Raw genomic sequence first — 23,498 nt, 5'->3', positions numbered from 1 at the left:
GGTAAAGATATATAGATATCATGGATTAATTATCAATTAATTTCCAAACCTATTTCTAGCGTACCATGAGGTTATGTTTCATAATTTACAATATTAATGTAATGATTAACTAATATTATTCATTTAAAGGTACTTTTCTCTATCTACCTACTCAATTAATTATATTATGGCTATAGCTAAAAGAAATGGTCAAACGTTATAGCTTAATGAAAAGAAGTAGAGAATCTATATTATTAAGCTGCCCGGATAGCTGATCATCCAAGGTGTGATTATTACTAATATACACATTTATATTCCAAGCGAATACTGGCACTCAAATTTGCTAATTGGAGGCTAATATATATGCGACTTCAACATACCTCACTGAGATTCCTGCTCAATGCCATGCATGAACAAACAACAAAAACGAGAAATTTAGCTTGCTTATTTTTTAATTGTCTGGATTGATTAAATGAACCCTTCTTCATTAGTTTATTTCTTTCCCTTCATTTACACTCGCTAGAGTTTCAATTTCCTGAGGAAAGAGCTCATGAGTGATGGCTAATAAAAAGGAGGCAAGGGTTTATTCTTATCATATTGGATAACCTTCAACAATTTGAATACTTCAAGTCATGCGTGAAAGATTGACATATAAGAATAAAATATCTGCTTTTTATTGGAGAACTAGAGATAAGAGATTGATATGATGCAATCCAATTTGTCCTACATGCATGTAAACAAAATATTGCTAATAAATTCATGACAGCAATAGGGTTTCTTGGGTTTCTTTTTGTTTAATATAATATAATACTATATATGAAAATGTTTGCCAACTTTCTCATGGACTTTTTCTTTATTTAAGTGTTGTCATAGTTCGAGATTCGTAAAATGTGAGGGAGGTCTTATCTGGGGATGAATTGAAGCTCTTTAGTTGACTTAGCAGCTCTCTCATTGTCCATGTCTTAATTTCTTAAACAAATTTTATGTTTGTTTTCACACTTCTCCAAGAACGAAAAAGCTTTCTTGTATGTACCTCTTCCTATATAATCAATCTTACCCACAAAACAAGCCTTTTAGAAATGTGCCATTCAAATCCAGCCAAAGGAAGATAAAACTACCATCAGAGACATATAGAGGCAGCCGATAGCTCGTAAGCAAAGAGTTTGAAAATGATTTCAGGGGCGACTTCATGTTTCTCCAATGCATCAGAATGTTTGCCAATGTATTCTGTGGCTGAAGACATGGTTCCATCTTCCCTTGAAGCAGGTTCAGGCCCAGAGGCTCATTCGAGCTCTCTCCTCTATAATCTCGCCATCCTGAAAGATAAAGTTCATCAGGTCCAATCTCTTGTTAGCATCCTTATCGCTCCAGATCAAACCAACCCTGAGTCAACGTCTTTAGCCATAGCAAGCATGGGTTCTTTGGTTCAAGAAATCATTGTAACAGCGTCTTCGATGATATTCATTTGCCAGCAAATGTCTCTTGGAACCACTTCAGCAGGTAACAGTAATAGCACAACTGATCAAGTGCACCAGCAGCATGTTAGGGTTCCTGATAATAATGGGATATCTCAACAACCAAACTTTAGTCATGATAACTGTGTTGGTAACATAGTTCAAGAAAGAGGAAAAGGCTTTTATTCTAGTACTGAAACTATTACCTGGTATAGTGATCACTGCAATAATCGTAACTACAACAACAACAGCAGTCGAAGTTTGCAAGTTAGCAATGATGATAAGCTGGAAATTAGGAAAGAATTGCCTCGAAGAAGCGAAATTAGTGAAGGGTCACAAGGGATTTCAATGAAGAATTATGATATAGTCGAAGTGGATGCTGCGGACTTATTAGCTAAGTACACACACTACTGCCAAGTTTGTGGTAAAGGGTTCAAGCGAGACGCAAATTTGAGAATGCACATGAGAGCTCATGGTGATGAATACAAGACAAGTGCAGCTTTGACTAACCCCATGAAGATACATCATGAGGGAAGTGCCACGGGATCAAACTGTTCGACGAATTTGCCTAAGAAATTCTCATGTCCGCAGGAAGGTTGTAGGTGGAACCAGAAACATGCCAAGTTCCAACCACTGAAATCCATGATTTGCATGAAGAATCACTACAAGAGGAGCCATTGCCCCAAGATGTATGTTTGCAAGCGGTGCAACAGCAAGCAATTCTCAGTGCTGTCGGATCTCCGGACTCATGAAAAGCACTGCGGTGATCTCAAGTGGCAATGTTCTTGCGGTACCACATTTTCCAGGAAAGATAAGCTGATGGGTCACGTTGCTTTGTTCGTTGGGCATAGTCCAGTTGTTACTCCTTTGACAAAGCCAGCGAAGCTCGAACTCCAAGCCACCAGTATGCAACTAGATGATAGGTAAGATGAAGCACTTGCGTATAAATAATACTATTAGATTCATGCTTTTCTTTCTATTTAATGTAAATGACGAAATAACAAAACAACGAGAACTATGAAATTAAAACATTTATATCTTTTGTTCCATTTATAGTGAAACAAATCGAAATGCTAAAGTATAATTGCGATTACTGCATTTTAACTTGTATACATATATATATATATATATATATATATATATATATATATATAATTCTTTCACAAGTGAAAAATACCTCGTTTGAAATTAATTAACTTATGTTCTAATTAAATTGGGTTATAAGTTTTAACCATGTGCCGCCTATATATATATTCATAGGGGATGAACTATATGAAGCAAGAACCTGTAGGGAGAGCGCATCTGTATGGCCTGCTGTCTCTCTTTTTATTTCAAGGCTTACTCCAAAGGATTGGAGTTCGATATGTATGTTTGAGGCAGCATGTTAAAAGCAACGTCTGTAAAGAAGAATTCGAAAGCATCATACATTTTGCCATGAGCTATATATATGTACCCTGTATATCACAGTTTCTTTTTCCTTCTTTAATTTTCTTGTAGTTTTCCTCCCCATAATTTCAGTTCTGAGTTTTTACTGAAACATTGAATTCCCTGTATAGAATTTATAGTAGTAATATTTTGTTTTTTTATATAGTTATGATAGTTTTGAAATTTAAGTAATTGAAACCCGTGGCCTTATCGAGTATGTGCATAGGTAACCACATCCATCGTTGTAATACATAATTAGGTAATTAAATCACCTTTTTACACTATATATATGTATTTAATTTCCATATTTTCCCTTTAACCTTATGATACTTTTTGTTATATTATAATAGCCAATGCTTTTAAGAGACTATATTCTATGCTATTACAAGCACCAAAGTACTTGTGGTTATCTATTATTACCTGCAATGAGACGTTGATCAGAACTAGAATTTTTTTAATCTTAATTGATATGACTTTTCCCAAGTAAATTATTTGATGTTGATGAATTAATGTGCTTCATGTCTAATATTACTAATAAAGAGGGGTCGAGTTGGTCCTGGTAAAAGCTACTTCACATTTGATTTTCTTTCTTCATTTTGAGTTCACGGACATTAATAATTAGTAGTAGATTTTTTTGGAATATTGTTTTGTTTTGAGTCATCTAAGGGTTGTGAGTAATTACTGTGCTTGATTATTTTTAAGGTTTTCGACCACAAATCATCTTTGGAAACTTTATACGTTGGCCATTTTTTGCCATATGGGTATATTATCAATACATCATCGAATTTAAAATTTTTAGACATATTAATGGGTATTTGTAATTTGATACTTTACATTTTTGGATTCAATTAAGTAAGATCAGGATATCTTTCAATAAAACTATATAAAGGACTTGTTGATAATCATTTTGACACACAACAAGACATAAAACAAACAAGACACGAGCAAAAAAATAGGAACAAGAGAAGTGTTATGTTTTGAATACAAATTTAGAAAAAAGACATAAATATTTTGAGTTCACTCCATTTATCAAAATATACAAAATCCCTTATAATCTACTTGTTACAGAAAATAAACTCTAAGACCAAACAATTTTACAATCCTTAAATGTGTCTAACAGTCTATTATAATAAATGTAAAATGAAATTAGATGTTGGTTCATTGTATCTAAGATTATTCGCATAAATCTATTTTACATACTGAGTGATGATTGATGGGAACAATATAAATCTTAAAGATACAACTTTAAAGACACAACTTTTTCATTATGATACTTTTATATCTTAAACACATCTTTATATGTTATAAGACATAACATTTGAATAAATGTATTGTTTCAATAATTAATTTTTGAAATAACAACAATTTATGACATAAGACATAACCTTTAAACAATAATATGAAAAGTTGTAACTTTTGAATATAGGTGTTTTTCAATTATTTTATAATTTTTGAATTTACAGATGTTTTTTCAAATATCACTTTACTAAAAAATATAAATTTTTATATAAAAAACCACTAATAATTCAATAACTGCACTATGAGAAATAATTTTTCGATTGACATGTCTTTTCAATAATCACAATTTTTTATATGAAAAACCATAAATTTTTATATGAATAGGTATAACATTTCATTTTAAAAATATGCCAACATATATATTTGAATCATAAATGCAAAGATTAATATGACTTACCTCAAATACTATGGGTAAATGTTTATTATCGTCGAAGAATACTAAATATTGATTTTTTTTCAAAAATTCAAAATAAATGAATTAATTATTCAATTTCTTAACCAAAATAAGATGTATCGATTCTCATAAAAATTATTATCTATTCAAGATTAGTGCCAACAAGGAGTTTCTCAGTGAATTTAAAATCCAAAATCACTTACATCCAGTTAAACATAAATTTATTAATCGAATCAATCTTTTGGTAAAAATTCAACTATTAATATTATGTTTATAATAAGAGGGGAAAATATATTGAAAAGTGTTTATATGCACTTATTAAGATAATGATTATAAAAAATTGTCATTAATAATTTTTTTTTAAATTTGGTGAGAATAATAATTAAAGTAAAATAAACAACTAAATGAGACAAAATTAATTAGATCACCTTTTAAAGGTCAAAAAATGTATATGGAAAAAGCTGAAAAACGAGAAAGAAACGTAATTTTCTTTGGTAAGGGAAGAAAACGCTTCTTCACACGCCACGTGGAGACCAAAAACTGGTTCTCACATTTTCATTCCCTCTATGGTTCGCTTTACACAAAGCCACCCCTCTTACCCGCGAAACATTGAAAATTTGGCACAAAATTAAAAAACGGAAACGAAACAAAATCCCGCTTAAATTCTTAAACCACAAAGACGACAAGACCCAATCCTCTCCGTCCAATCCCATCCTCCTAAATCCAACGGCCCGTACTTTCCACGTCACCGATCCTCGCAAATCAAAACCAACAAATCAAATTACACCCCTCTTCCTTATATATGACCTTTTCAGTTCCTGTGTTCCTCATTCCATTACAACATTTTCTGATCTTCTTCCCTAAAAGCCTAACAGTCCTTGAAATCAATTACCAATGGCACCAAAAGCCGAGAAGAAGCCCGCCGAGAAAAAGCCAGCGGAAGAGAAAAAGGCTGAGAAGGCCCCAGCTGCCGAGAAAAAGCCTCGCGCCGAGAAGAAACTCCCCAAAGAAGCCGGCGACAAGAAAAAGAAGCGAGCCAAGAAGAGCGTGGAAACCTACAAGATCTACATCTTCAAGGTTTTGAAGCAAGTCCACCCAGATATCGGGATTTCGAGCAAGGCGATGGGAATTATGAACAGTTTCATCAACGACATTTTCGAGAAGCTCGCTCAGGAAGCCGCGAGGCTCGCTCGCTATAACAAGAAGCCGACGATTACGTCTCGCGAGATTCAGACAGCTGTGAGGTTGGTTCTGCCTGGAGAGTTGGCTAAGCACGCTGTTTCGGAAGGGACGAAGGCTGTCACTAAGTTTACTAGTTCTTAGGTTTAGGGGATAAAGGTAGTTTGGCGGATTTTACTTTGTAAAAATTAGTATGTTTAATTTTGCGTCTTTTGTAATTTCCAGAGCTTAAATGGAAAATTGCTCATCTTTTCAAATTACTCTAAATTTCTTTCTATATACACTAAAAGTCTCAGTATTTTAACGTTCAGCTTACACTGCAAAATACAATCTGAAGGTCCGAACGTGTTTTAATCAATTTCAGCATGTACATAATCAACAAAAACGAAGTTCTTTTGTAGTTCATGCAATGCGTATGCCAAGCCAGCAGAAACCAGTGCAAGCACAGCTAAAACGATCCGGAACTGGATGTCGGAAGGAATGCCGGCTGCCGCGCAAAATGCAACAGTTGCGCCAATTAGGATCTTTTGCCATGTTCGAAATGATGTGTAAGCTTGTTTACATGATGAACACTTGAGAGTGTGCTGTTCAAATCTATCCAACATCTGCAAATGATAAAGGGAAAGTTTTAAGAATATGCCCAAAGAAGCTGTTGTGAGTATCAGTATGGAAAGTTACAAGTTTGTATTACCTGGCGTTTTGATAATACTGTTGATGGGAGAGGTTGCTGGGGGCTGGAGCTGAGCCATTCAGGTTGACTGTTGCCGTGACGTCTCAGCCAATTTCGGAATGCCAGGACGAGGCGGTCGGCTTGTGCGGGTGTAAATGTGAGCTTTGAGTACTGCTTATTTATATCTTCTGAACTCTCCATTGACTTTGAGAGAAAGATCTTCTCTTGTCCTTGAAGGACAATCATGTCTCCATCATAGACCTTGTTTGAAGTCCAATGTTCAAACCATCTAGGAACCACCTGACACGAGAAGCCACAAATGAGACTATAATTTATACAGAAATGTCGCATAGCATAACTTGAGTGCTTATATCAAGGCTTTTCCCTTAGTGTGAAGCTCTGATTAGGAACCTAGATGTTTGATGAGCTTAAGCCTATCATTAGCTACTGCAAGCAGATGAGGGGAAAGTTTCCAGTTAATCTTTCAATTTAGCATACCCCAGTCTTTAGTTCATGAAGACATCTGTATGAATCTGTGATTTCTCATGCAAAACTTCCTAGCACGTTACGATTCCTCAGGTACAGATCTAGTCATTACCATTTGAAAGAAAAATCTCAGATTATGGCTCTGTTCAAATAATTCTAACACAAGATTACGAAACGTTTTGTATATTTCAAAGAAACCAAAACAATAAAATAGCCCGCATTGACCTTGCAATAAGCTACAAACATAATTTATGCCGAAAAGGAGTAAGGTCATAAAAGAAAATAGGAGTAAAGATCCCCATATAACTCCAACATCACACATAAACATTTGCATATGAGCACAATGAAACAGTGCTCACCTGCCACCAGGCAGATCCTGGTACTGTAAACTGGAAGAAGTTCCGAGCACTACAAACAATTGATCGTGTCTTCCCTGGAGCCATTGGTACATTGAATGAACATATCCATATCTTCCATTTCTGCTCACCAACTATTGGAAGCTTTGTGTCTATCTCTATTCTGTGGGGAAAGATGGCACAAGTACGATAAATTTGGAAGACATTCCATAAATTTTAAGGACAATAATACAAGAAACAATAAGTCATTAGCTGACCTAAGCTGCAATCAGTGTGAAAGCAATTAGGTCATCTTTATCAAAATAAAATTGATTATACACGTGAAAGATGTGCAGCAGACTAGAAAGGCAGAATAGACTTCAAAGAAATTTTTTGAAAGGCAAGCCTTTGCCAGTAACCTTTGACGCATTTAATTTAACATGAGTCTTGGCATGAGGAAGTATTTTAAGAATAGTCCTAGATCAGTTTTTGAAACACAAGTCTCATCACAAGATACCAAATAAATTCTTGATAATGCTATGGGGAATACCTCGACATGCAGATATCAAATTTATGAAACTTTTCGGTAACATGTAAATGAAGTTAGTCCACCATGCATTGAAATTTTAAATCTTAAACAAGGGTAATTAACTTACTTATTCATAGCATAACATGGTGCAACAAACTTAGCACTGATCTTTGGATTACCCTCATTTGATCCACCAAAGCCCCAGGGGCCACTAGACTCCACCTTAAACGGCAAAGGTTTGGCTCTGTCTCTCCTCCCTGTAACCTGTGTTGAATGGAGCAAAAATGTTGTCAGCAATGGATGTATTACATTTCGCTACCTTATTCGCTTCCAACAACTAAGACTAGGGATTAAAACAACATTACAAACCCTATAAGAACTAGTGTGTTTCAAAATTATATATTGCCAAATCATTACAGAAAAAAGAAAAATTGGTCTAGTACCTAAAGAGACATGTTTGAAATATGCATATAAGATTTTGATCTCGATTTAACCTAATTATATGTAGAAAGCAAGAAATTACACAGGCATACATAGATATTTTAAGCTAAATACTTTTTGATTTTCGGGGGTTAAAACCCTAATCTTGAAAAGCTAGTTTGTATAAATAAAACTTAGAACTTCAAGGAAGCCTCATCTCAGAAGTTACTTGGTCCCTCAACATCAGAACAAATTGGTGACCAGATAATATTAGCTTGCCATCTGCCTTATACTAGAAGACACCAAAAATAAAATTTTAACCTAGCTAGGAAATGTGCCAACCACAAAGCCATGGCACCCTGCACAACACTTTGTTTCCCTCGGAAATAATGAATCTTTCAATATCATCTACACTATGGCTTGATGCATCTTGCAATAACATCTAACCCATGTAAATCAACTAAATATTGTAAAGCTAGTAAAAGTACCTTGTGATGAGCAAAATCAATGTGGGAAGGATCAGAGACATTCTCCATGAGGGTATCATAGCCATAGAACAGATCGCGCTGAATATTCACAGTTGCAAACTCAGGTTTTTCGAAGTCATCAGGCAACCTGAAAATTAACCATAGCAATGATGTTTCATCAAGATATTCACCCAGATCATCTAGTCCAGTAATTGATATAGTAAATGAACCATTAACAGAAATCAAAATTAGATGTCAATTACATTGGGGGTTTTGTTGCGCTTGCTCTTTCCTGACCATTCTCATCAGGCCATACAAAAAGCAGGCCTTGAGACACCATTGTGGGAAATCTAGTAGCACATGCTCTTGGAGACTGAACTGCACGAGCTTCAGGACCTTGAGAGGCAGCCTGAGGAATTCTAGTGCAAGATCCACATCCATCAAAAGACCATCCATGATACGAACATTGCAAGTGCCCATTTTCATCTATTCGTCCTTCCTACAAATTCAAAGAAACCAATAGTGTCCAACAAATAATATGGGCTATATTGAAATCTAAAACCAAGTTTACAAAATGACTAGAAGGTTTAAAAAAGTTTAAATGTTGTACGTACTATATTGTTAAATAGAAATTTAATCCAAATTCTTCATATTTATTAAAAACCAAATAAGTAGCAACCAGGATCTGATTAAAACAGAGAATTAAGAAACTTACAGATAAAGGAGCAAGCCTATGGGGACATTTATCATCAAAAGCAACCCATTCGTTCCTTCCTTTATCAAACCAAAGCACTAAGTCAAGACCCAGAAGCTGAAATGGGGTTGGTAAGGTTGGGTCCAAATCTTCAACCAAAGAAACCGGGTACCAATGATCTTTCCACGAAAACTTAGCCTCTGAACTCTCTTCACCAAACTCATCACCTACTTTATACTCTTCTTCTAGTTTTCGATCTGAAGTTGGTGATGCCGCTGATGATGATGGAGGAGCTGCCACGTTTAAAGGTGTAAGCTTCGTAATTCTCCTTGGAGTAAGGTTCTTCCTTGGATATATAAAAGGATGGCTTTTGCTTGACTGTAAAGATGCAATAAAAGAAGCTGCTATATTGGCAGTAGAAGTACTAGTAGCTAGAAAAACAGCCATTCTTCTACCTCTACTTATGTTTTCTCTTTTTAGTTCGTGCTAGAATTCTAGCTTCTTTAATTGATTTGAGTCTCTTAAAAGAAAGAAAAATTGGGCTCTTCTTCTTTTCAAGCAAAGATGAGAAAAAGAAAAAAAAAAGAGAAGCTTGCGTGCAAGTTTGCAATGGTGGGTCCTTTTAAGACCAAACAGCGAAAGCTCTAAAACCATTGAAGTCGCGCCGGGAGGAAGTATCCTATGTGTTTTATCTCATTGCTAGGCTATTGCCAACAGCCAATGGATGAAGACACGTTATACTGAGTGGCCCATTGGATGACTTGTTGCCGTTGCTGGAATGGAACTTACAGCTGATTAGTTGTTTGGGATACCGACCAAAAGACTGTGTTTACATCGGACATGGCATTACAGCCACAATTTTTAACGCTATTAACGGCCATAGTTCCAAATTACGTGGCGTAAGTAGGAGGAAAGATTTGACACGTAAAATGAATAGTTTTGGGAGTAGTTTTGGCACGTGTGAAGTTGAGCAGCCTGATATTTTTCTTATTTGACTCTTTTTTCGCTGCTCTTGTTTTTTTCTTTAAACACAAACAAATACAATTGCTCTCCCATTAATCTTTAATTATATTATTAAAGCATAACTTATACAATACCCAACCAAAAACAAAGTTCAATCCATTCCCAGAGCGAAATAAAGCTGATTGTGTCCATTGGCAAGAAAGCAGAAATGGAGTTCCATTTTGGAAGGATTCAATGTCACTAGAAAATTGGCAAAATTCATAAGTGAAACAGCCCCTGAAGATGTTTTCCAAGGATAGAATAAAAACAGAAGAATAATTTAGGGTAAATAACCTTTCTTCCCTCTGGCCTACGCAATTTACAAACCAAATAATGGAAAGTGATAACTGATAACTTACACTAAATGAGTGGTCCAAGGAACCAAAACCCTTCAAGCCCTAGATAAGGATATTGGTTACTTTAACATATCCACCAAACTACCTGGAGCATAACTTAAATAATATAGGCATGGCCTTAACTATAGAGAGAGTGCTCTATTAATGAAGAACAGGTAAAAGATAGGAGTGGGGGAAGGATCATCGGCATCTAAAAAAGAACCATATAAAAAAAGGAGAATAATGATGAGTTGGAACACCTAAAATAGTGTTGAGGAAAATTTTGGTAACAAAATTTCTGTGAGATGTTGATTTAGTAAGTTGATGCCACAAAGTCTCCAAAAAGTCAAACAGTTGATTCATGACTCTATATCTATAATTCAGCAGAAGAATGAGATCTAATAATCCCGAGCCATGATATGATGCAAAGGCATTCACAAGAATTGGTCAGCATAATTTTCCTCTTTCACTAAAGATATAAATATTGTTAGAACAACATACAAAATTTTCTCTTTAAGAAGTGATGTTAGTAAGATGAAAGCACAGGCAGCAAACCGTGAAGCAATAAATTGACAGAATGGGCAAGCTTTTTATGTATAAAACTAGTAAACCTGAAGGAACAATAATGCATCCACAGAAACTTCTAAAATGGACATGAGCACAAGGGTAAAATGCATCAGCAGAAACTTCCAAAATTAACATGAGCATGAGGAAGATAAGTAGTTATCCACCCTTAGAGAACTTGCACACGAATCCTAGGCTTCATCAGCTCAGAAGGCTTTTTATGGACACATTGATTGATATAAATTTTGAACCATTCCTTGGCCATAAATATCAAACACACCTGAGTAGCATCAATCAAATGGGCAAACAACTCCTTGAGCACTATTACCTACAATGCAATGTTTAAAAGTTGCACACTAATAGAAATAAGAACAGGCATTTTGGGTGCATTGTTAGACCAGGAAGCCACCAAATAACAAATGACTTAAATTCACTACAAGCCTCCAATCATCAGTTGCTCAATGCTCAATTTTTCCATCTTTTCTCTTTTTCTATTCATGTTACGTCCTTGATTTCAACAGAGAAAAGCAAAACAAAGTTTTTGATTAAAATGTATACTGAAGGATACAGATCAAGCTATCAGCTGCAAGCATAGGAAATCTTACCAAGTGCACTGGGACAAGATTATCCTGGCGCATAAAATATTCCAGAAAACTTGCACACAATCAATTTTATATTCCACTTCAGATGATGGAAGCAGAAGCTGATAATTATGTCATACTTCTCACATTTGAGTTCTTACAAAATAATAAATGTGATATTCACCTGTCTTCTTCCATGAGTACAAAAAATAAGCTATTACTCATTATGCTGTGGGGAGCTAAGCGAATTTCTAGGCCAGTATCCAAAGAGACATCCATTAGTCCAAAAGAGTGCCCAATTTCAAACACATCTTCAATTCATATAGTGCGCAAATGAGCAGACAGTTTACTTACAATCAACACCAGCTATTCAAGGAAAATAATCATTTCTTTGGGTAAGTCTGATGATCAGGTCCAACATCACGTGAACCAGTATTTACGTAAGGCCCTCGGAAAGTTGCCTGCGGGGGAAGTGGCTTAGATGAGTCAATCACAGGTCTCTTAGAGGTCCTGGATGATACAAAACCCATAATCAAATTTTGCAGGTTGACAAATATAGTTCTTAACAAGACAACAACACATTGTCATAGAAAGAAGTATGCTTACGCCATATAAAATGGAAACGCTAGGCCTGCAGCTGCAAAAGCCAGTAAGCCAGTGGCAACTACAACATTGCGTGCTCGTGTCATTGCGACTTTCCAAATGAAGTTAAAAAAAATTAACTGAGACCTAACAAGTAAAATAACTTATTGTCATTTCCATTATCAATATGAAATTTTACATGTTAACCCATAAAGTAATATTCAAGAACCGCAGATACTAACTCAAACTACCCATAAAACAGCAAATGAGGGATAATAATAAACTAGAACAGCTGAGTTCATTCTTAAGAGCATTAGAAGCACTGATCTAAAGAAGCAAGAGAAGTGCCCGCTTGATAAGCTCATTTCATGCTACCAACAAGCTAACAACAACTCCTAATGACTAACCTGCAACTCTAAGTAAACTAGCTCGGCATGTCTTGACTGCCGCTGATTACCACAGGCACATGAAGCACAAAACTTTCCACTGTCCACATAAGATTTATACAAATGATTACCAATATGCCCGCAAAGCGTGCCTCAACTACCAGCGCAAGTATGCTTGCATGTACTAAGACAATTGGCCTCAGCAACTTTCTACACCATAATTACCACAATTCACTACTACCCTTTTGAAATTGCAATGTGGGATCACCTAACCAGTTCTGAAAATGGGGGATTTCATTACAGGACACTAACTTTCACCGTCCGAAACATTTAGTTCTACTTGCTTTATCTTTCTTAACTTTTTATTGTAAATTCTAAGCAAAAGTAAGCAGAAGAATACAAAGAAATCAACTTAAAACTACACCATATTCGAACTCGTAGAGCCAAGCCTGAAATTATCGTAGTTTATTGTTCTCAAATGACCAAAGCATATAAGTATCAGACAAAAACCCACTTCAAGAATCACTAAGTAAACATAAAACAAGGAAAACAAATCGCTTTTTAAGAATAAAGATAAATTAAAAAAATTATAAAGAAAGAAAATTTAAACAAGATTTGTTAGAAACCCATTCGGAAAAGGGGGTTGTTGACTCTGAAATTAATTACCTGAATGTAAATGAATTGGAGGTTTAAGACACTCTCAATTCGACTGAAGAGGACAAGAAAAAAAGAGTGATGGAGTTTTGAAGCTCTCTGATTACTGGACTGACACAGGTTGTAGAATTGCAGTCTTGGAGATGACAGACAGCCATAAGACATTGGGCTCTTATGGTTGTCAAAGAGCCATTTTTAATGGGCTGGACCAAGGTGAACTGATCTCACTCATAAAGGATAATCCTTACATTCGTCCTAGCCCAAAAGTCGAAACTTTAGAGTTCTTCAAATATGATTTCTTATTTTTAATTTTAATTTTAAATCCTCAGCTTCATATTAAATGGGCAGTGCTAATTAGTATGATTTTAATTTTAATCTTCAAATGTATACTTTTTAGTTCTTCAACAGTTCAATTCAAGTCTTAAACTTCAGAGCTTCCCCCCCTCACCCCCACTTCAAAATTTTTTGGCCAAGAAACTTTATACCCACTTATATAAAGATGAATTTCACAATTTAAGTTAAGAGTTGAATGGTTTAAGGTTTATGGCTTTGGATTTTAGTGTTTAGGGTCTAGAGTTTTGTATTTAGGGTTTTTTAAGTATTTAGGGTTTAGGGTTTGGGTAGTTTAAGGGTTTAAGGTTTTTTGGGTTTGGGTGGTTTAAGGGTTTAAGGTTTTGTGTTTAGGGTTTTGGGTTTAAGGGATTTAAGATTTTGGGTTTAAGGGTTTAAAAGGTTTGGGTTTAGTGGGCTGGTTCCCGGTCCATAAGACACTTTTATATTATTATATACTCTATTCCAGAAATTGGAACTTCGAAGTCCCAAAAACTTTCCGATCCCCGTCAAACCATGGCAACCTCACCTCCTTCCACGACTCCGAACGGCAGATCCGCAAGAGTTTTTAGCGAATCAGACGAAATCCAGATCCTGAAATGTTTGATCAGAGCCACCAAATCCATTCCTCCACCAATCACAACCGTTGGTACCCGAACAATCAACCGCATCATCAAGCGTCTCAACTACAAGTTCACTCCTTCCCAAATCAACGATAAGGTCCGTAGACTGAGACTCAAGTACCATAAACATGCAAGAAGCAAGTCCCTCGTAAGAACCCATCACGACCGAAGAATATTCAAGCTTTCAAAAAGAATATGGGGCAAGAAAATATCCGCAACGAACAATGAGAAGGTAGAAGAGGAAATGGGAAGCGGAGAGCGAAATTGGGTGCGGAGTTTGGAGAAGTTTCCTTATTTGGTGGCTGAGTTTTCGAGGGTTTTGCCTGAAAATGAGGTGTGGAAAGAGAGGATGAAGGGGTTGGAAGAGGAGAAGCTGAGGAAGATGGATCAAGAGTGGATATTTATAAAGGTTGAAGAAGCTAAATTGGTGGCTAAGAAGGCTGACTTGATGCAGCAGCAGATTATGGAGATAATGGGGGAAACTGTGTCCGCTAATGGGGTTAATTAGTTTCTGATTTCTTTTTGTTGTTTATTTGTAGTTTCTCTGTAATGTTTTTCATCAATTGGCTTCATTGTCTGGTTAGCTGTTTTGGGCATCGAACTGCAAACTCAAAAATATGTGTAGGATTTTAAGGTTAACGATGATTTCTGTGCATCCCATTAATCCAAATACTGTTAATGAAGTTGAAAGTTTGAAACTTTGAATTGCTCTTAATCTTTCATTTTGGTTTTTGTTTTGTGCTATTGTGAGCTTCAGGTTTTGCCTCTTTTATAGGTGAGGTTTAGCAGCAATTTGGGCTAATTGGAAAAACTTTGAAAATTGAAAATCTTATATACTGCAGCTTGATGAGTTTTCTTGCTGTTTGATTAGAAGACCTTTGGGGCATTTCCAGAACTACTGTGACTTGCTGGTGTATTGATTTTTATGTGATGTACCTTTTCAGGTTTCTTCACCCTTTTTCCAGGGAGGGTCCTCTTTCAGAATTCAAACGAGAAAAAAGGGCTTCACCCTGACCCCCTCAGCCTGAAAGAAGTTGTCAGATATATGTTATTGTAATGTTCAATTTGGAGTTCAGATTAGCATGAATGAATGCAATAAGTTATCAGATAATAAATATTACTGTCCCAAATTGCTTTGTCAGTAAGAACTACTGGTATGCCTGTTTTATAGATCGAAGAGGATAATTTAGTGACAGAAACTTGACCATTCGAGACTATGCCCCAACCAAAGGCGTTGTATGATGTTTGTCTTTTGAAAGCAAATGGTATAAACTAAGGCGAATTCCAAGGTAGAAACATTTATAAGTGAGATGTTAAATTTATTAAGTAAGCTATTGCTGGGATGAGATCCCACCAATAGTGCAAAAGAGTGTTGCACAGAGAGTTTGGAACAGCAGGACGCTCTCTCTTTAGGTGGCCAGAGCAGCTACAGCTCTGTCAGCGACTCTAGCCCTGCAATTATCAATGACTGGAGCCGAAGGATGGAAGCTAGTATCAACATCAAGGGTTAATTCAACCCTTCTTTGTACAGGAATGGAAAAACTCAATCCACTCAGGAAGAAACACTTAGAGAATCTGAAGAGGGTCGGGGCGGATAACCCTTCAAAGAAAGTTTGTTTGATGCAATTGAGGCAACGAGACACCCGTATTTCATTTGGTGGTCACCACCAATACGCATCTCCACAGCAATATGAAAGGCTGATACAAGGAATAGGTTTCCGTTTAAGGATGAAGGGCAAGTATTAGAATCTTTTCCACCTTCAAAGTTCATACATCTGAAAAACCGAACTGTTATGCTCTACGTATATAAACACCAATTCTATTTGTTTTCATCAAATTTTCAGATATAACAGCACGATGTTCACTGACCAAGCATCTAAACTAATCAAGAAATCAGAGCCTCAATCTCTTTCTCTTTTGCAGTCTTGCTTCTTTTTCACTGTAAACCAAAAAACAGTAATAAATTAAAAACTAATGAAAAATAAAGAAGAATGAAGATTTCTCTAAAAGACTATATAGTCTTAGTCTCCACTTTTTACTTGATATATGACCCAACATCACTCAAAAGAAAAAAAAAACATAGAAGCAATTAATCAAAAAACACTGACGCTTTTTTTAAAAAATTGATCAGCGAATTTCTGACAATCCTTGCATTGCTCAGATGTTAAGTCTTTTTCTTTGGCTTTCAGGACCTTCATCTCATTTGTCTTCTTTTCAAGCTCCATTTTTAAGACCTCTTCTTCGGTCTTCAGAATTGTCATCCCCAGCTCCAAGCTTTCCCGGTCATTCTTTGCTTTGAGACCAAAGTAACCTCGAGCAAATTTTCTCATATATTCCATAGCAAATTCTGTTTCAAATCGAAGACCTTTAGCATCATTGATTGCATCTCTCCACTTTAACATAATCTCTTCCGTAGCTTGTTCAAGCGGCAAATCCATCATCTCTTTAATTGCAGCACAAAGCAAAATATAAGCAGGCTCAATAACACATTGACCAAATCTACTCTGTTTCGTGATATCATCTTTGGCCTTGATGATATCCTGTGCAGTCGAGACCAGACACAGTGGGATATTATAGTTGCCAACTTTTTCGCACTCTCCATCTAAATCTTTAAAGCTGGAGAGATCCACGTTGCTCATAGCCTTGTCATCATCAAGCTTCGCCATAAATTTAGTAACTGAAGCATCAGAATACTGCATGTCATGCATTGTATTTGCACCCCTCACAGCGGCAGGGAGCCTTAGATTAATTTCATCATTTGAGACCTAAACAATCGACATAAGTCGGAGAAAAGATCAATACAATAAACAAACTAGCGTAAAAGCGGAGATAAATTAAAAAATGAGCATACGGAACCTCGGTCAACAACCAAGAGTGTGTGCCATTAACGCGATCCAAGTCCGATGACTGCGTCCCATGGTGCCCCTGCAAAGCAAATTATAGAATAGAGTAACTTATTTCCATGATCCGGAACATACAAATTCTGGTCTCACACTTTAGAATGTAACTTACTGATCTTTACTTTCAATATTGTAATAATAATAGCAAAACGGTACTCTATTAATGTTTTGGTTAAGTCTTATTTTTTGTTTGTGTATATTATATTTATGTATTTGAAAACTTTTGTATAATTTCAATTTACAAAATATAGAAATTATTTATTTTGAATTAGATATTTTTATAAAATACATCTGAAAAATTAAACAAGTATCTAATATTTTCCTTTCTTTTATTCTTTATTCGTTTATTTCACTTTTAAAAAGATTAGAAAAAAGTGTAAATTCATTTTATTTTCTTCCCACAAAATGGAAGAAAAGAAGAAATAAAACATTATTTTCCTTTTGCTTCTTTTTCTTCCTTTCTCTAACCCTTTTACAAAATGTATTGAAAAATTGATATTATTGTCACATATTTTTGATCTAGCCCCCTACCTGTCAAATGATAGACATACCTGGAGACTACCAGGAGATTCTGTAAAGAATTGCAGTTCCTTTAGTTGGTCGCGCTGCGATTCTATTTTCTTAAGCCTATACATTCCGGCTTTGATTTCATCAATTCCTCCGAACTCGGACTTTATTTGCTCGAATCTTTGTAACTTGGCCTCCATCCGATGGAATGTATCCAACATAAACTCCATTTCCTTTCGGTTCTCCTCCATTTGCTTATATTTGTCAAGCTGCAGCTCTGTTTCCTTAAGCCTAATTATTTCGGATTCAATTTCATCAACTCCACCAAACAAGAGCTTTATTTGCTCGAACCTATGTGACTCGGCTTCCAAATTCTTGAATTTATCCAACATGGATTCAATTTCCTCAATTTCTCCATACTTGGATTTCATTAGTTCCAATCTATATGACTTGGTCTTCAAACTCTTGAATTTATTCAACATGGATTCAATTTCCTCAATTTCTCGGTACTTGGATTTCATTAGTTCCAGTCTATTGAACTCAGCTTCCAAATTCTTGAATTTATCCAACATGGATTCAATTTCCTCAATTTCTTCATACTTGGATTTTATTAGTTTCAGTCTACGTGACTTGGTCTCCAAATTCTCGAATTTATCCAACATGGATTCATTTTCCTCAATTTCTCCATACATGGATTTCATTAGTTCCAATCTATTGAACTCGCCCTCCAAATTCTTGAATTTATCTAACATGGATTCAATTTCCTCAATTTCTCTATAATTGGATTTCATTAGTTCCAATCTATTGAACTCGGCCTCCAAATTTTTGAATTTATCCAACCTGGATTCAATTTCCTCAATTTCTCCATACTTAGATTTCATTAGTTTCAGTCTATGTGACTCGGCCTCCAAATTCTTGAATTTATCTAACATGGATTCAACTTCCTCAATTTTTCCATACTTGGATTTCATTAGATGAAATCTATGGCACTCGGCCTCCATTTCCTTGTCAGAAAAATCATATATCTTAACATCAGCTAAACTAACATGACCACGCAAGTAAAAGTTCAAGTTAAAAGCAACTGATTAAACTACTGTGATAGTAACTAGGGAAAATTACAGCACATTAATTACCTTGCATTTATCCGACCAGGCGTATACTTGGACTTCATTTGCCCTGATCGGTGGAACTCGATCGGCGGAATCAATTATTTCTTGCAGGAACATACCGTTTCCTACCTCTTCCTGTTGCATTTTTTGTAACTCACAGCTCATGCGATTAATCTGTGACACCATTTGGTCAATCCTCCCAAACCCGGACGCTATTGTCATAACTCTATCCAAGTCTTGCTCGAGTTTCCTCAGCTCCGTTAACTCATTCTCCATTTGCGACACAGAAAGCAAAATAATTAGCAAAGTCCGTAACTCATATATAGAAAACGGGAAATGAATAGAGGGATTTCTTTTACCTTCTTGCCCCTCCGGTATCTTCTATCGATTTCTTTTTTTATCTTTTTTCTTTCATTTTCTTGCTCTTCTGTGCGAATTATTGGTTTACGAGACCTTCGTTTCTGTCCATTGCCAGCTTTAGCTGATGTTCCTGCTTGATCAAGTTGGTTCTTCGATTTTTCCACTGGTATTACCCTCGGTTTACGACCCCTTTGTTTTCGTCCATTTGAAGCTTGATCAGATGGTCTTTCTTCATGATCCAGGTTGCTTTGGTTTGGTTCAGAACACCGTACCCCCGTTTCAACGTTTCCGTGAGAGTTCACCAGCTGATCAGCAGTTAAATTGTCAGCAAGTGAATTCAATGGCTGGTCAGAGGAATCGAACTGCTGGGGTAGCTCATTAGCATTGCCTCCTCCTGGCCGCGGCATGTCTGTTTTAGATGTCAATATCAGACTCAAATCTCCATTCTGTGCCACAGAACCGGTCTCCACTTCAACGTCAGGATGAAACTGAGAGTTCAAGGACCTCTGGGTCAAGTCGTCCGGAGAAATGGCTAAAGGAGTCGGTTCTACATTATGAACCATAGCGGCTAAATTTGGGCACTGGTTCAACTCGCTCTGACTTTCTTGACTTGGCAACGACATGGCAGTCCGAACTTCAAAGTGATTTCCCACAACAAAATTTAGTCTGTTGTAATCGAATCGGCCTCTGTTTCGTTTGAAAGGTTTAGATAGTAAACCGCGTTAGGAGCAACCCGAGAAGAGTGGAGGTTCCGGCACTGAGCAAGCTCAGAAACTGCTATATGTTGAAGTTTTAGGTATTGGAAACCCAGCCATCGTCAGTGACATAAAGCTGTTATTCAGAAATCGCAGCTCAGGGAGCGAGGCCCGGTTTGGTTTCTGGGATATTCTAGATGACCTTTACAAAACTAAATTAAATTAAAAATGGAAGAAGACCGCGTGAGTTTTCACGTGGTTGTTCAGCGTCGAAAGAGCTGTCTGTGTTTTGCCTCCACCATTTTCAACTTAGGGCAGGAGATCTTTCAATTGACCGACACCTCACGCGGCAATAGGGATTGTATGTAGGTCACGTTTGTTACGAGATAAGTGATAGCACGTTTTTTATAATATATTTAATTAAATTAAATTATAATATTTATTTTATAATATATCACTACAATATAAGATTATAATATAATTAAATTACAGTTGAAGTATGTAACGTAATTGCAGTCCAAAATTAATATAATTATATTACATTACATTCTATAATGTTCTTAAAGATATTTTTACTTTTCAATTTTATTACCTAGTTAATAACATTTTGTAATGTTATAATTAAAATAAAAAATATTAAAATAAAATATATACTATAAAAATAAAAAATTAAAATAAAATAAAATATAAGAAATTAAAATTTATATAATATAGGTAAAAGAAATTAAAATAAAATATATAACATAAAATATTATATTAAACAAATAAAAAAATAAGATTATAATAAGAAATAAAAATAAAATATATGACATTAAAAATATATTTAAGAGATGATATTATATAAAAATTAATAATAAAAAATACAAGTATATTAAACTTATATTTTAATAAATATGGGTCATTTTGAAAATTAACATTACATTCTCAGCAAAGTTTTTGTAAACCAAACGCTGTAATGTTATATTTTCTGCATTTTAATCATTATTTTATTTGTATACCAAACACTATAATGTTATTTTCCTTACAATCATATTGCTTGCAAACATATTATTTGTAATAACATTACGTGTAATCACATTATATTATAAAGTACCAAACGTCACCATAGATCAACAATTCGAGTTTATGTAAAGTTAAGTTATTTTATGACTGGGATGAGATACGACAAATAGTCTTAAGAAATTTTTACTAAAATTTGATCTTACATAGTAAAATTTTTAATATTGATTTTATTTTTTAATGTTATGATTAATAAATTATTTATTACAATTTATATATTTTCTATGCACAAAATTTATTGATTTAATTTTGATTAATTACACACATAAAAATAATTAATTTTTTTTATTGTTAAATTTGTGTCACATTGATTTTTTATCCACATCACTTTTAATTAAATAAATGTTTTTATCAAGTTTTATAATGGAATCAATTCTTTCGCACACGAAACTTCTTCGATACATAATTTAATAAATTAAATATATATATATATATATTGTTTATTTGTTGTGTTAGTACATATTGTTTCATTATTATCATAATTAGATTAAAAATAATTACAGTATAAAAGGGTTTTTATCCTAATCAGTTATATCATGCAATGATATGTACCAAAAAGCTATTAGATTACAAAAATAGTTACAGCAAAAAAGGGTTTACAAATCCTAATCAACTACATCATATAATAATTTGTAACAAAGAACTATCTCATTATAGTTTGATTGCAAAGATAATTTCAGCATAATGGATATATATCCTAAGCTATTGCATCATTAATTATATATATATATGTATGTATATATGTATATATATATATATATATATATATAAACTAAATATGACGATATTTCAAATTAAAATTAAGTACAAATAAGTTTGATGTTCACCACTACTTTGTCATAAAAAGGGATGAATTGTTTGGTGTTGTGTTTAGTTATCTAGACAAAATGCAATTATCTTGTTGAGTTTTGACAACAATGATATTCAATCTCTTAATTTTTCTTTTAAGAAGCAAAATTTACAAGTGTTTAAAAGAAAAAGACAAAAAAAGAAGAAGAAAGGAACTTAATTATATATGCAAAAGTCTTTATATAATTTCTAATTTTTAACTCCAAAAAGCATCATCAGTAGATTTTATGAATCTTATATTTACTTGTACGTAAGAAGTTGTTGAGTCATAACCAGTTCCATTTTCAAAGCGGAAAACGTGGCTATTTTGATTCCATTTACACGGCATAAAAACTTGAGGTAAGGAACTGATAAAAGATGAGATAAGTTGGGTAGAAATGGTGGAAATAGTTTTCAATTCCAAAAGCTAGGGTGGAGTTAGACGTGCGCGAGGGGAGGTAGACAAGAATAATTGGTAGGTTTGGGGTTGCTAAAGGTAACTTTTATTATTACGCGAGTTTCTAGGAAAAACCTAATGTTGCCATTTTCCATTAGAACCCCCAAATCCTTTTGTCTCACTTCTTGTCCCTCGGGTTGCGTTTACTCCTTCAGCTACTTAGACAATCCGTCGAGTACTGTTGGCCGTGTGGTCCCTCCGTGGTCTTTTAATCCCTGACGTGATGTTTGATTTATTTTTATATCGTCAAAATCAAACTATGTAATTACTCTTTTAAAATGATGAATTTTTTATTTATATAATAATTATATATTGATATAAATTGAATTTTTTTTAAAAAAAGTATTAAGTTAAAAACGTATAAAGAATATAGTTTTTTACTGATACATGATGTAGATGAGTAAAAAGAAAATGAAAATACATAAAAGATGAATTAAGTGTTTTCAATTTATAATACTGATTTTTTTAAAAAAACAATCCTTTTATATCTACTCATAAACGTACAATAATAATTAGGAGGGATAACCACACCTAGCCGACAGGCAGCCCCTTCCTTCTTTCTTCTTTCCTTTTTCTCGCCTTTTCTGGTTCTTTATCTCTTGCCCTTTCTCCACACAAGAAACCTAAAACTCTGTTATTTCTCTCTTCCTTTAATTCTCTCGCTCTCTCTTTTTTTTTTTTTTTTTTTTATCTTCCATTCTTATCATCTATTTTCCATAGAGAGCCAAAACGACGTAGTTTGATGCTCAACTTCCCCTGATTATCCCACCATAGGAGAATTGCACAAAATTAGAGCTCAATTTGCCAAATGTCTCTAATTGGGATAACATTAATGTGATGATTTGATAATATTAAAGCTAATTCTTTAATTATAATACTCCTCCAAATAAAAGACCAAGATTAACTTAGTGATTCCTACAATTGGTTTGATTCTTATGAGAATTTCGCACAAGCTTAGCCTCCAATCATGCACTTGGCATTACTTAATGAATCATCACATGTTCTTATATTGTTTTGTATTCGCTCTGTCCCAAAAGTCTTTCTTATGATTTAGGAGTAGAGGTATTACTTAATTGACGTTTTCTATTCATATAATATTAATTAAATACAAATCTTACCCTTAGTCTGAAGATTGAGAATATCTCATTTTGACTGTTGAGGTCGTGTATGGTGGCTAAAAAAGTCAATTAAAATT

The 23,498-nt window shown here is 34.7% G+C and overlaps 6 protein-coding genes across 9 annotated transcripts; 3 read left to right on the top strand and 3 right to left on the bottom strand.

Moving 5' to 3' along the window:
* The first annotated feature begins 972 nt into the window (after positions 1-972).
* On the top strand, positions 973-3,075 carry LOC18590463 (C2H2 and C2HC zinc fingers superfamily protein). 2 transcript variants are annotated; one of them, XM_007015998.3, is made up of 2 exons: positions 975-2,356; positions 2,694-3,075. In XM_007015998.3, exons 1-2 carry the CDS (start codon positions 1,149-1,151, stop codon positions 2,698-2,700), a joined length of 1,215 nt encoding a protein of 404 aa, XP_007016060.2. In that variant the 5' UTR covers positions 975-1,148; the 3' UTR covers positions 2,701-3,075. The 2 variants fall into 2 exon arrangements, with proteins under 2 accessions (XP_088665616.1, XP_007016060.2); XM_088809490.1 differs by lacking the exon at positions 2,694-3,075 and having other exon boundaries at positions 973-2,360.
* A 2,298-nt stretch (positions 3,076-5,373) lies between these two features.
* On the top strand, positions 5,374-5,990 carry LOC18590462 (histone H2B.2). The gene has a single exon (XM_007015997.3). It carries the CDS (start codon positions 5,446-5,448, stop codon positions 5,872-5,874), a length of 429 nt encoding a protein of 142 aa, XP_007016059.1. The 5' UTR covers positions 5,374-5,445; the 3' UTR covers positions 5,875-5,990.
* On the bottom strand, positions 5,988-9,932 carry ACD1 (Pheophorbide a oxygenase family protein with Rieske 2Fe-2S domain-containing protein). Its single transcript, XM_007015996.3, has 7 exons — positions 9,353-9,932; positions 8,901-9,136; positions 8,659-8,785; positions 7,878-8,014; positions 7,246-7,405; positions 6,422-6,700; positions 5,988-6,335 (listed from the first exon to the last, which is right to left on the bottom strand). The coding sequence occupies exons 1-7, from the start codon at positions 9,776-9,778 to the stop codon at positions 6,081-6,083; spliced, it is 1,620 nt and encodes a 539-aa protein (XP_007016058.3). The 5' UTR covers positions 9,779-9,932; the 3' UTR covers positions 5,988-6,080.
* Positions 9,933-11,887: 1,955 nt separating this feature from the next.
* On the bottom strand, positions 11,888-13,587 carry LOC18590460 (uncharacterized). 3 transcript variants are annotated; one of them, XM_018127688.2, is made up of 4 exons: positions 13,448-13,577; positions 12,803-12,881; positions 12,420-12,542; positions 11,888-12,323 (listed from the first exon to the last, which is right to left on the bottom strand). In XM_018127688.2, exons 3-4 carry the CDS (start codon positions 12,500-12,502, stop codon positions 12,197-12,199), a joined length of 210 nt encoding a protein of 69 aa, XP_017983177.1. In that variant the 5' UTR covers positions 12,503-12,542; positions 12,803-12,881; positions 13,448-13,577; the 3' UTR covers positions 11,888-12,196. The 3 variants fall into 3 exon arrangements, with proteins under 3 accessions (XP_017983177.1, XP_007016057.1, XP_088665678.1); XM_007015995.3 differs by lacking the exon at positions 12,803-12,881 and having other exon boundaries at positions 13,448-13,587; XM_088809552.1 differs by lacking the exon at positions 12,803-12,881 and having other exon boundaries at positions 12,420-12,535.
* Positions 13,588-14,233: 646 nt separating this feature from the next.
* Positions 14,234-15,103, top strand: LOC18590459 (putative transcription factor At4g00390). The gene has a single exon (XM_018128529.2). The coding sequence runs from the start codon at positions 14,282-14,284 to the stop codon at positions 14,894-14,896; it is 615 nt and encodes a 204-aa protein (XP_017984018.1). The 5' UTR covers positions 14,234-14,281; the 3' UTR covers positions 14,897-15,103.
* Positions 15,104-16,193: 1,090 nt separating this feature from the next.
* LOC18590458 (uncharacterized) lies at positions 16,194-20,234 on the bottom strand. Its single transcript, XM_088810002.1, has 5 exons — positions 19,264-20,234; positions 18,929-19,174; positions 17,840-18,799; positions 17,245-17,313; positions 16,194-17,153 (listed from the first exon to the last, which is right to left on the bottom strand). The coding sequence occupies exons 1-5, from the start codon at positions 19,885-19,887 to the stop codon at positions 16,482-16,484; spliced, it is 2,571 nt and encodes an 856-aa protein (XP_088666128.1). The 5' UTR covers positions 19,888-20,234; the 3' UTR covers positions 16,194-16,481.
* Positions 20,235-23,498: the final 3,264 nt, after the last annotated feature.

Source organism: Theobroma cacao, chromosome 9 (assembly GCF_053813885.1).
Source record: "Theobroma cacao isolate CCN51 chromosome 9, ASM5381388v1, whole genome shotgun sequence".
In the NCBI taxonomy this organism is placed as follows: Eukaryota; Viridiplantae; Streptophyta; class Magnoliopsida; order Malvales; family Malvaceae; genus Theobroma; species Theobroma cacao.
Note: the sequence above shows the minus strand (reverse complement) of the source record. Positions and strands in the feature narration are given on the sequence as shown.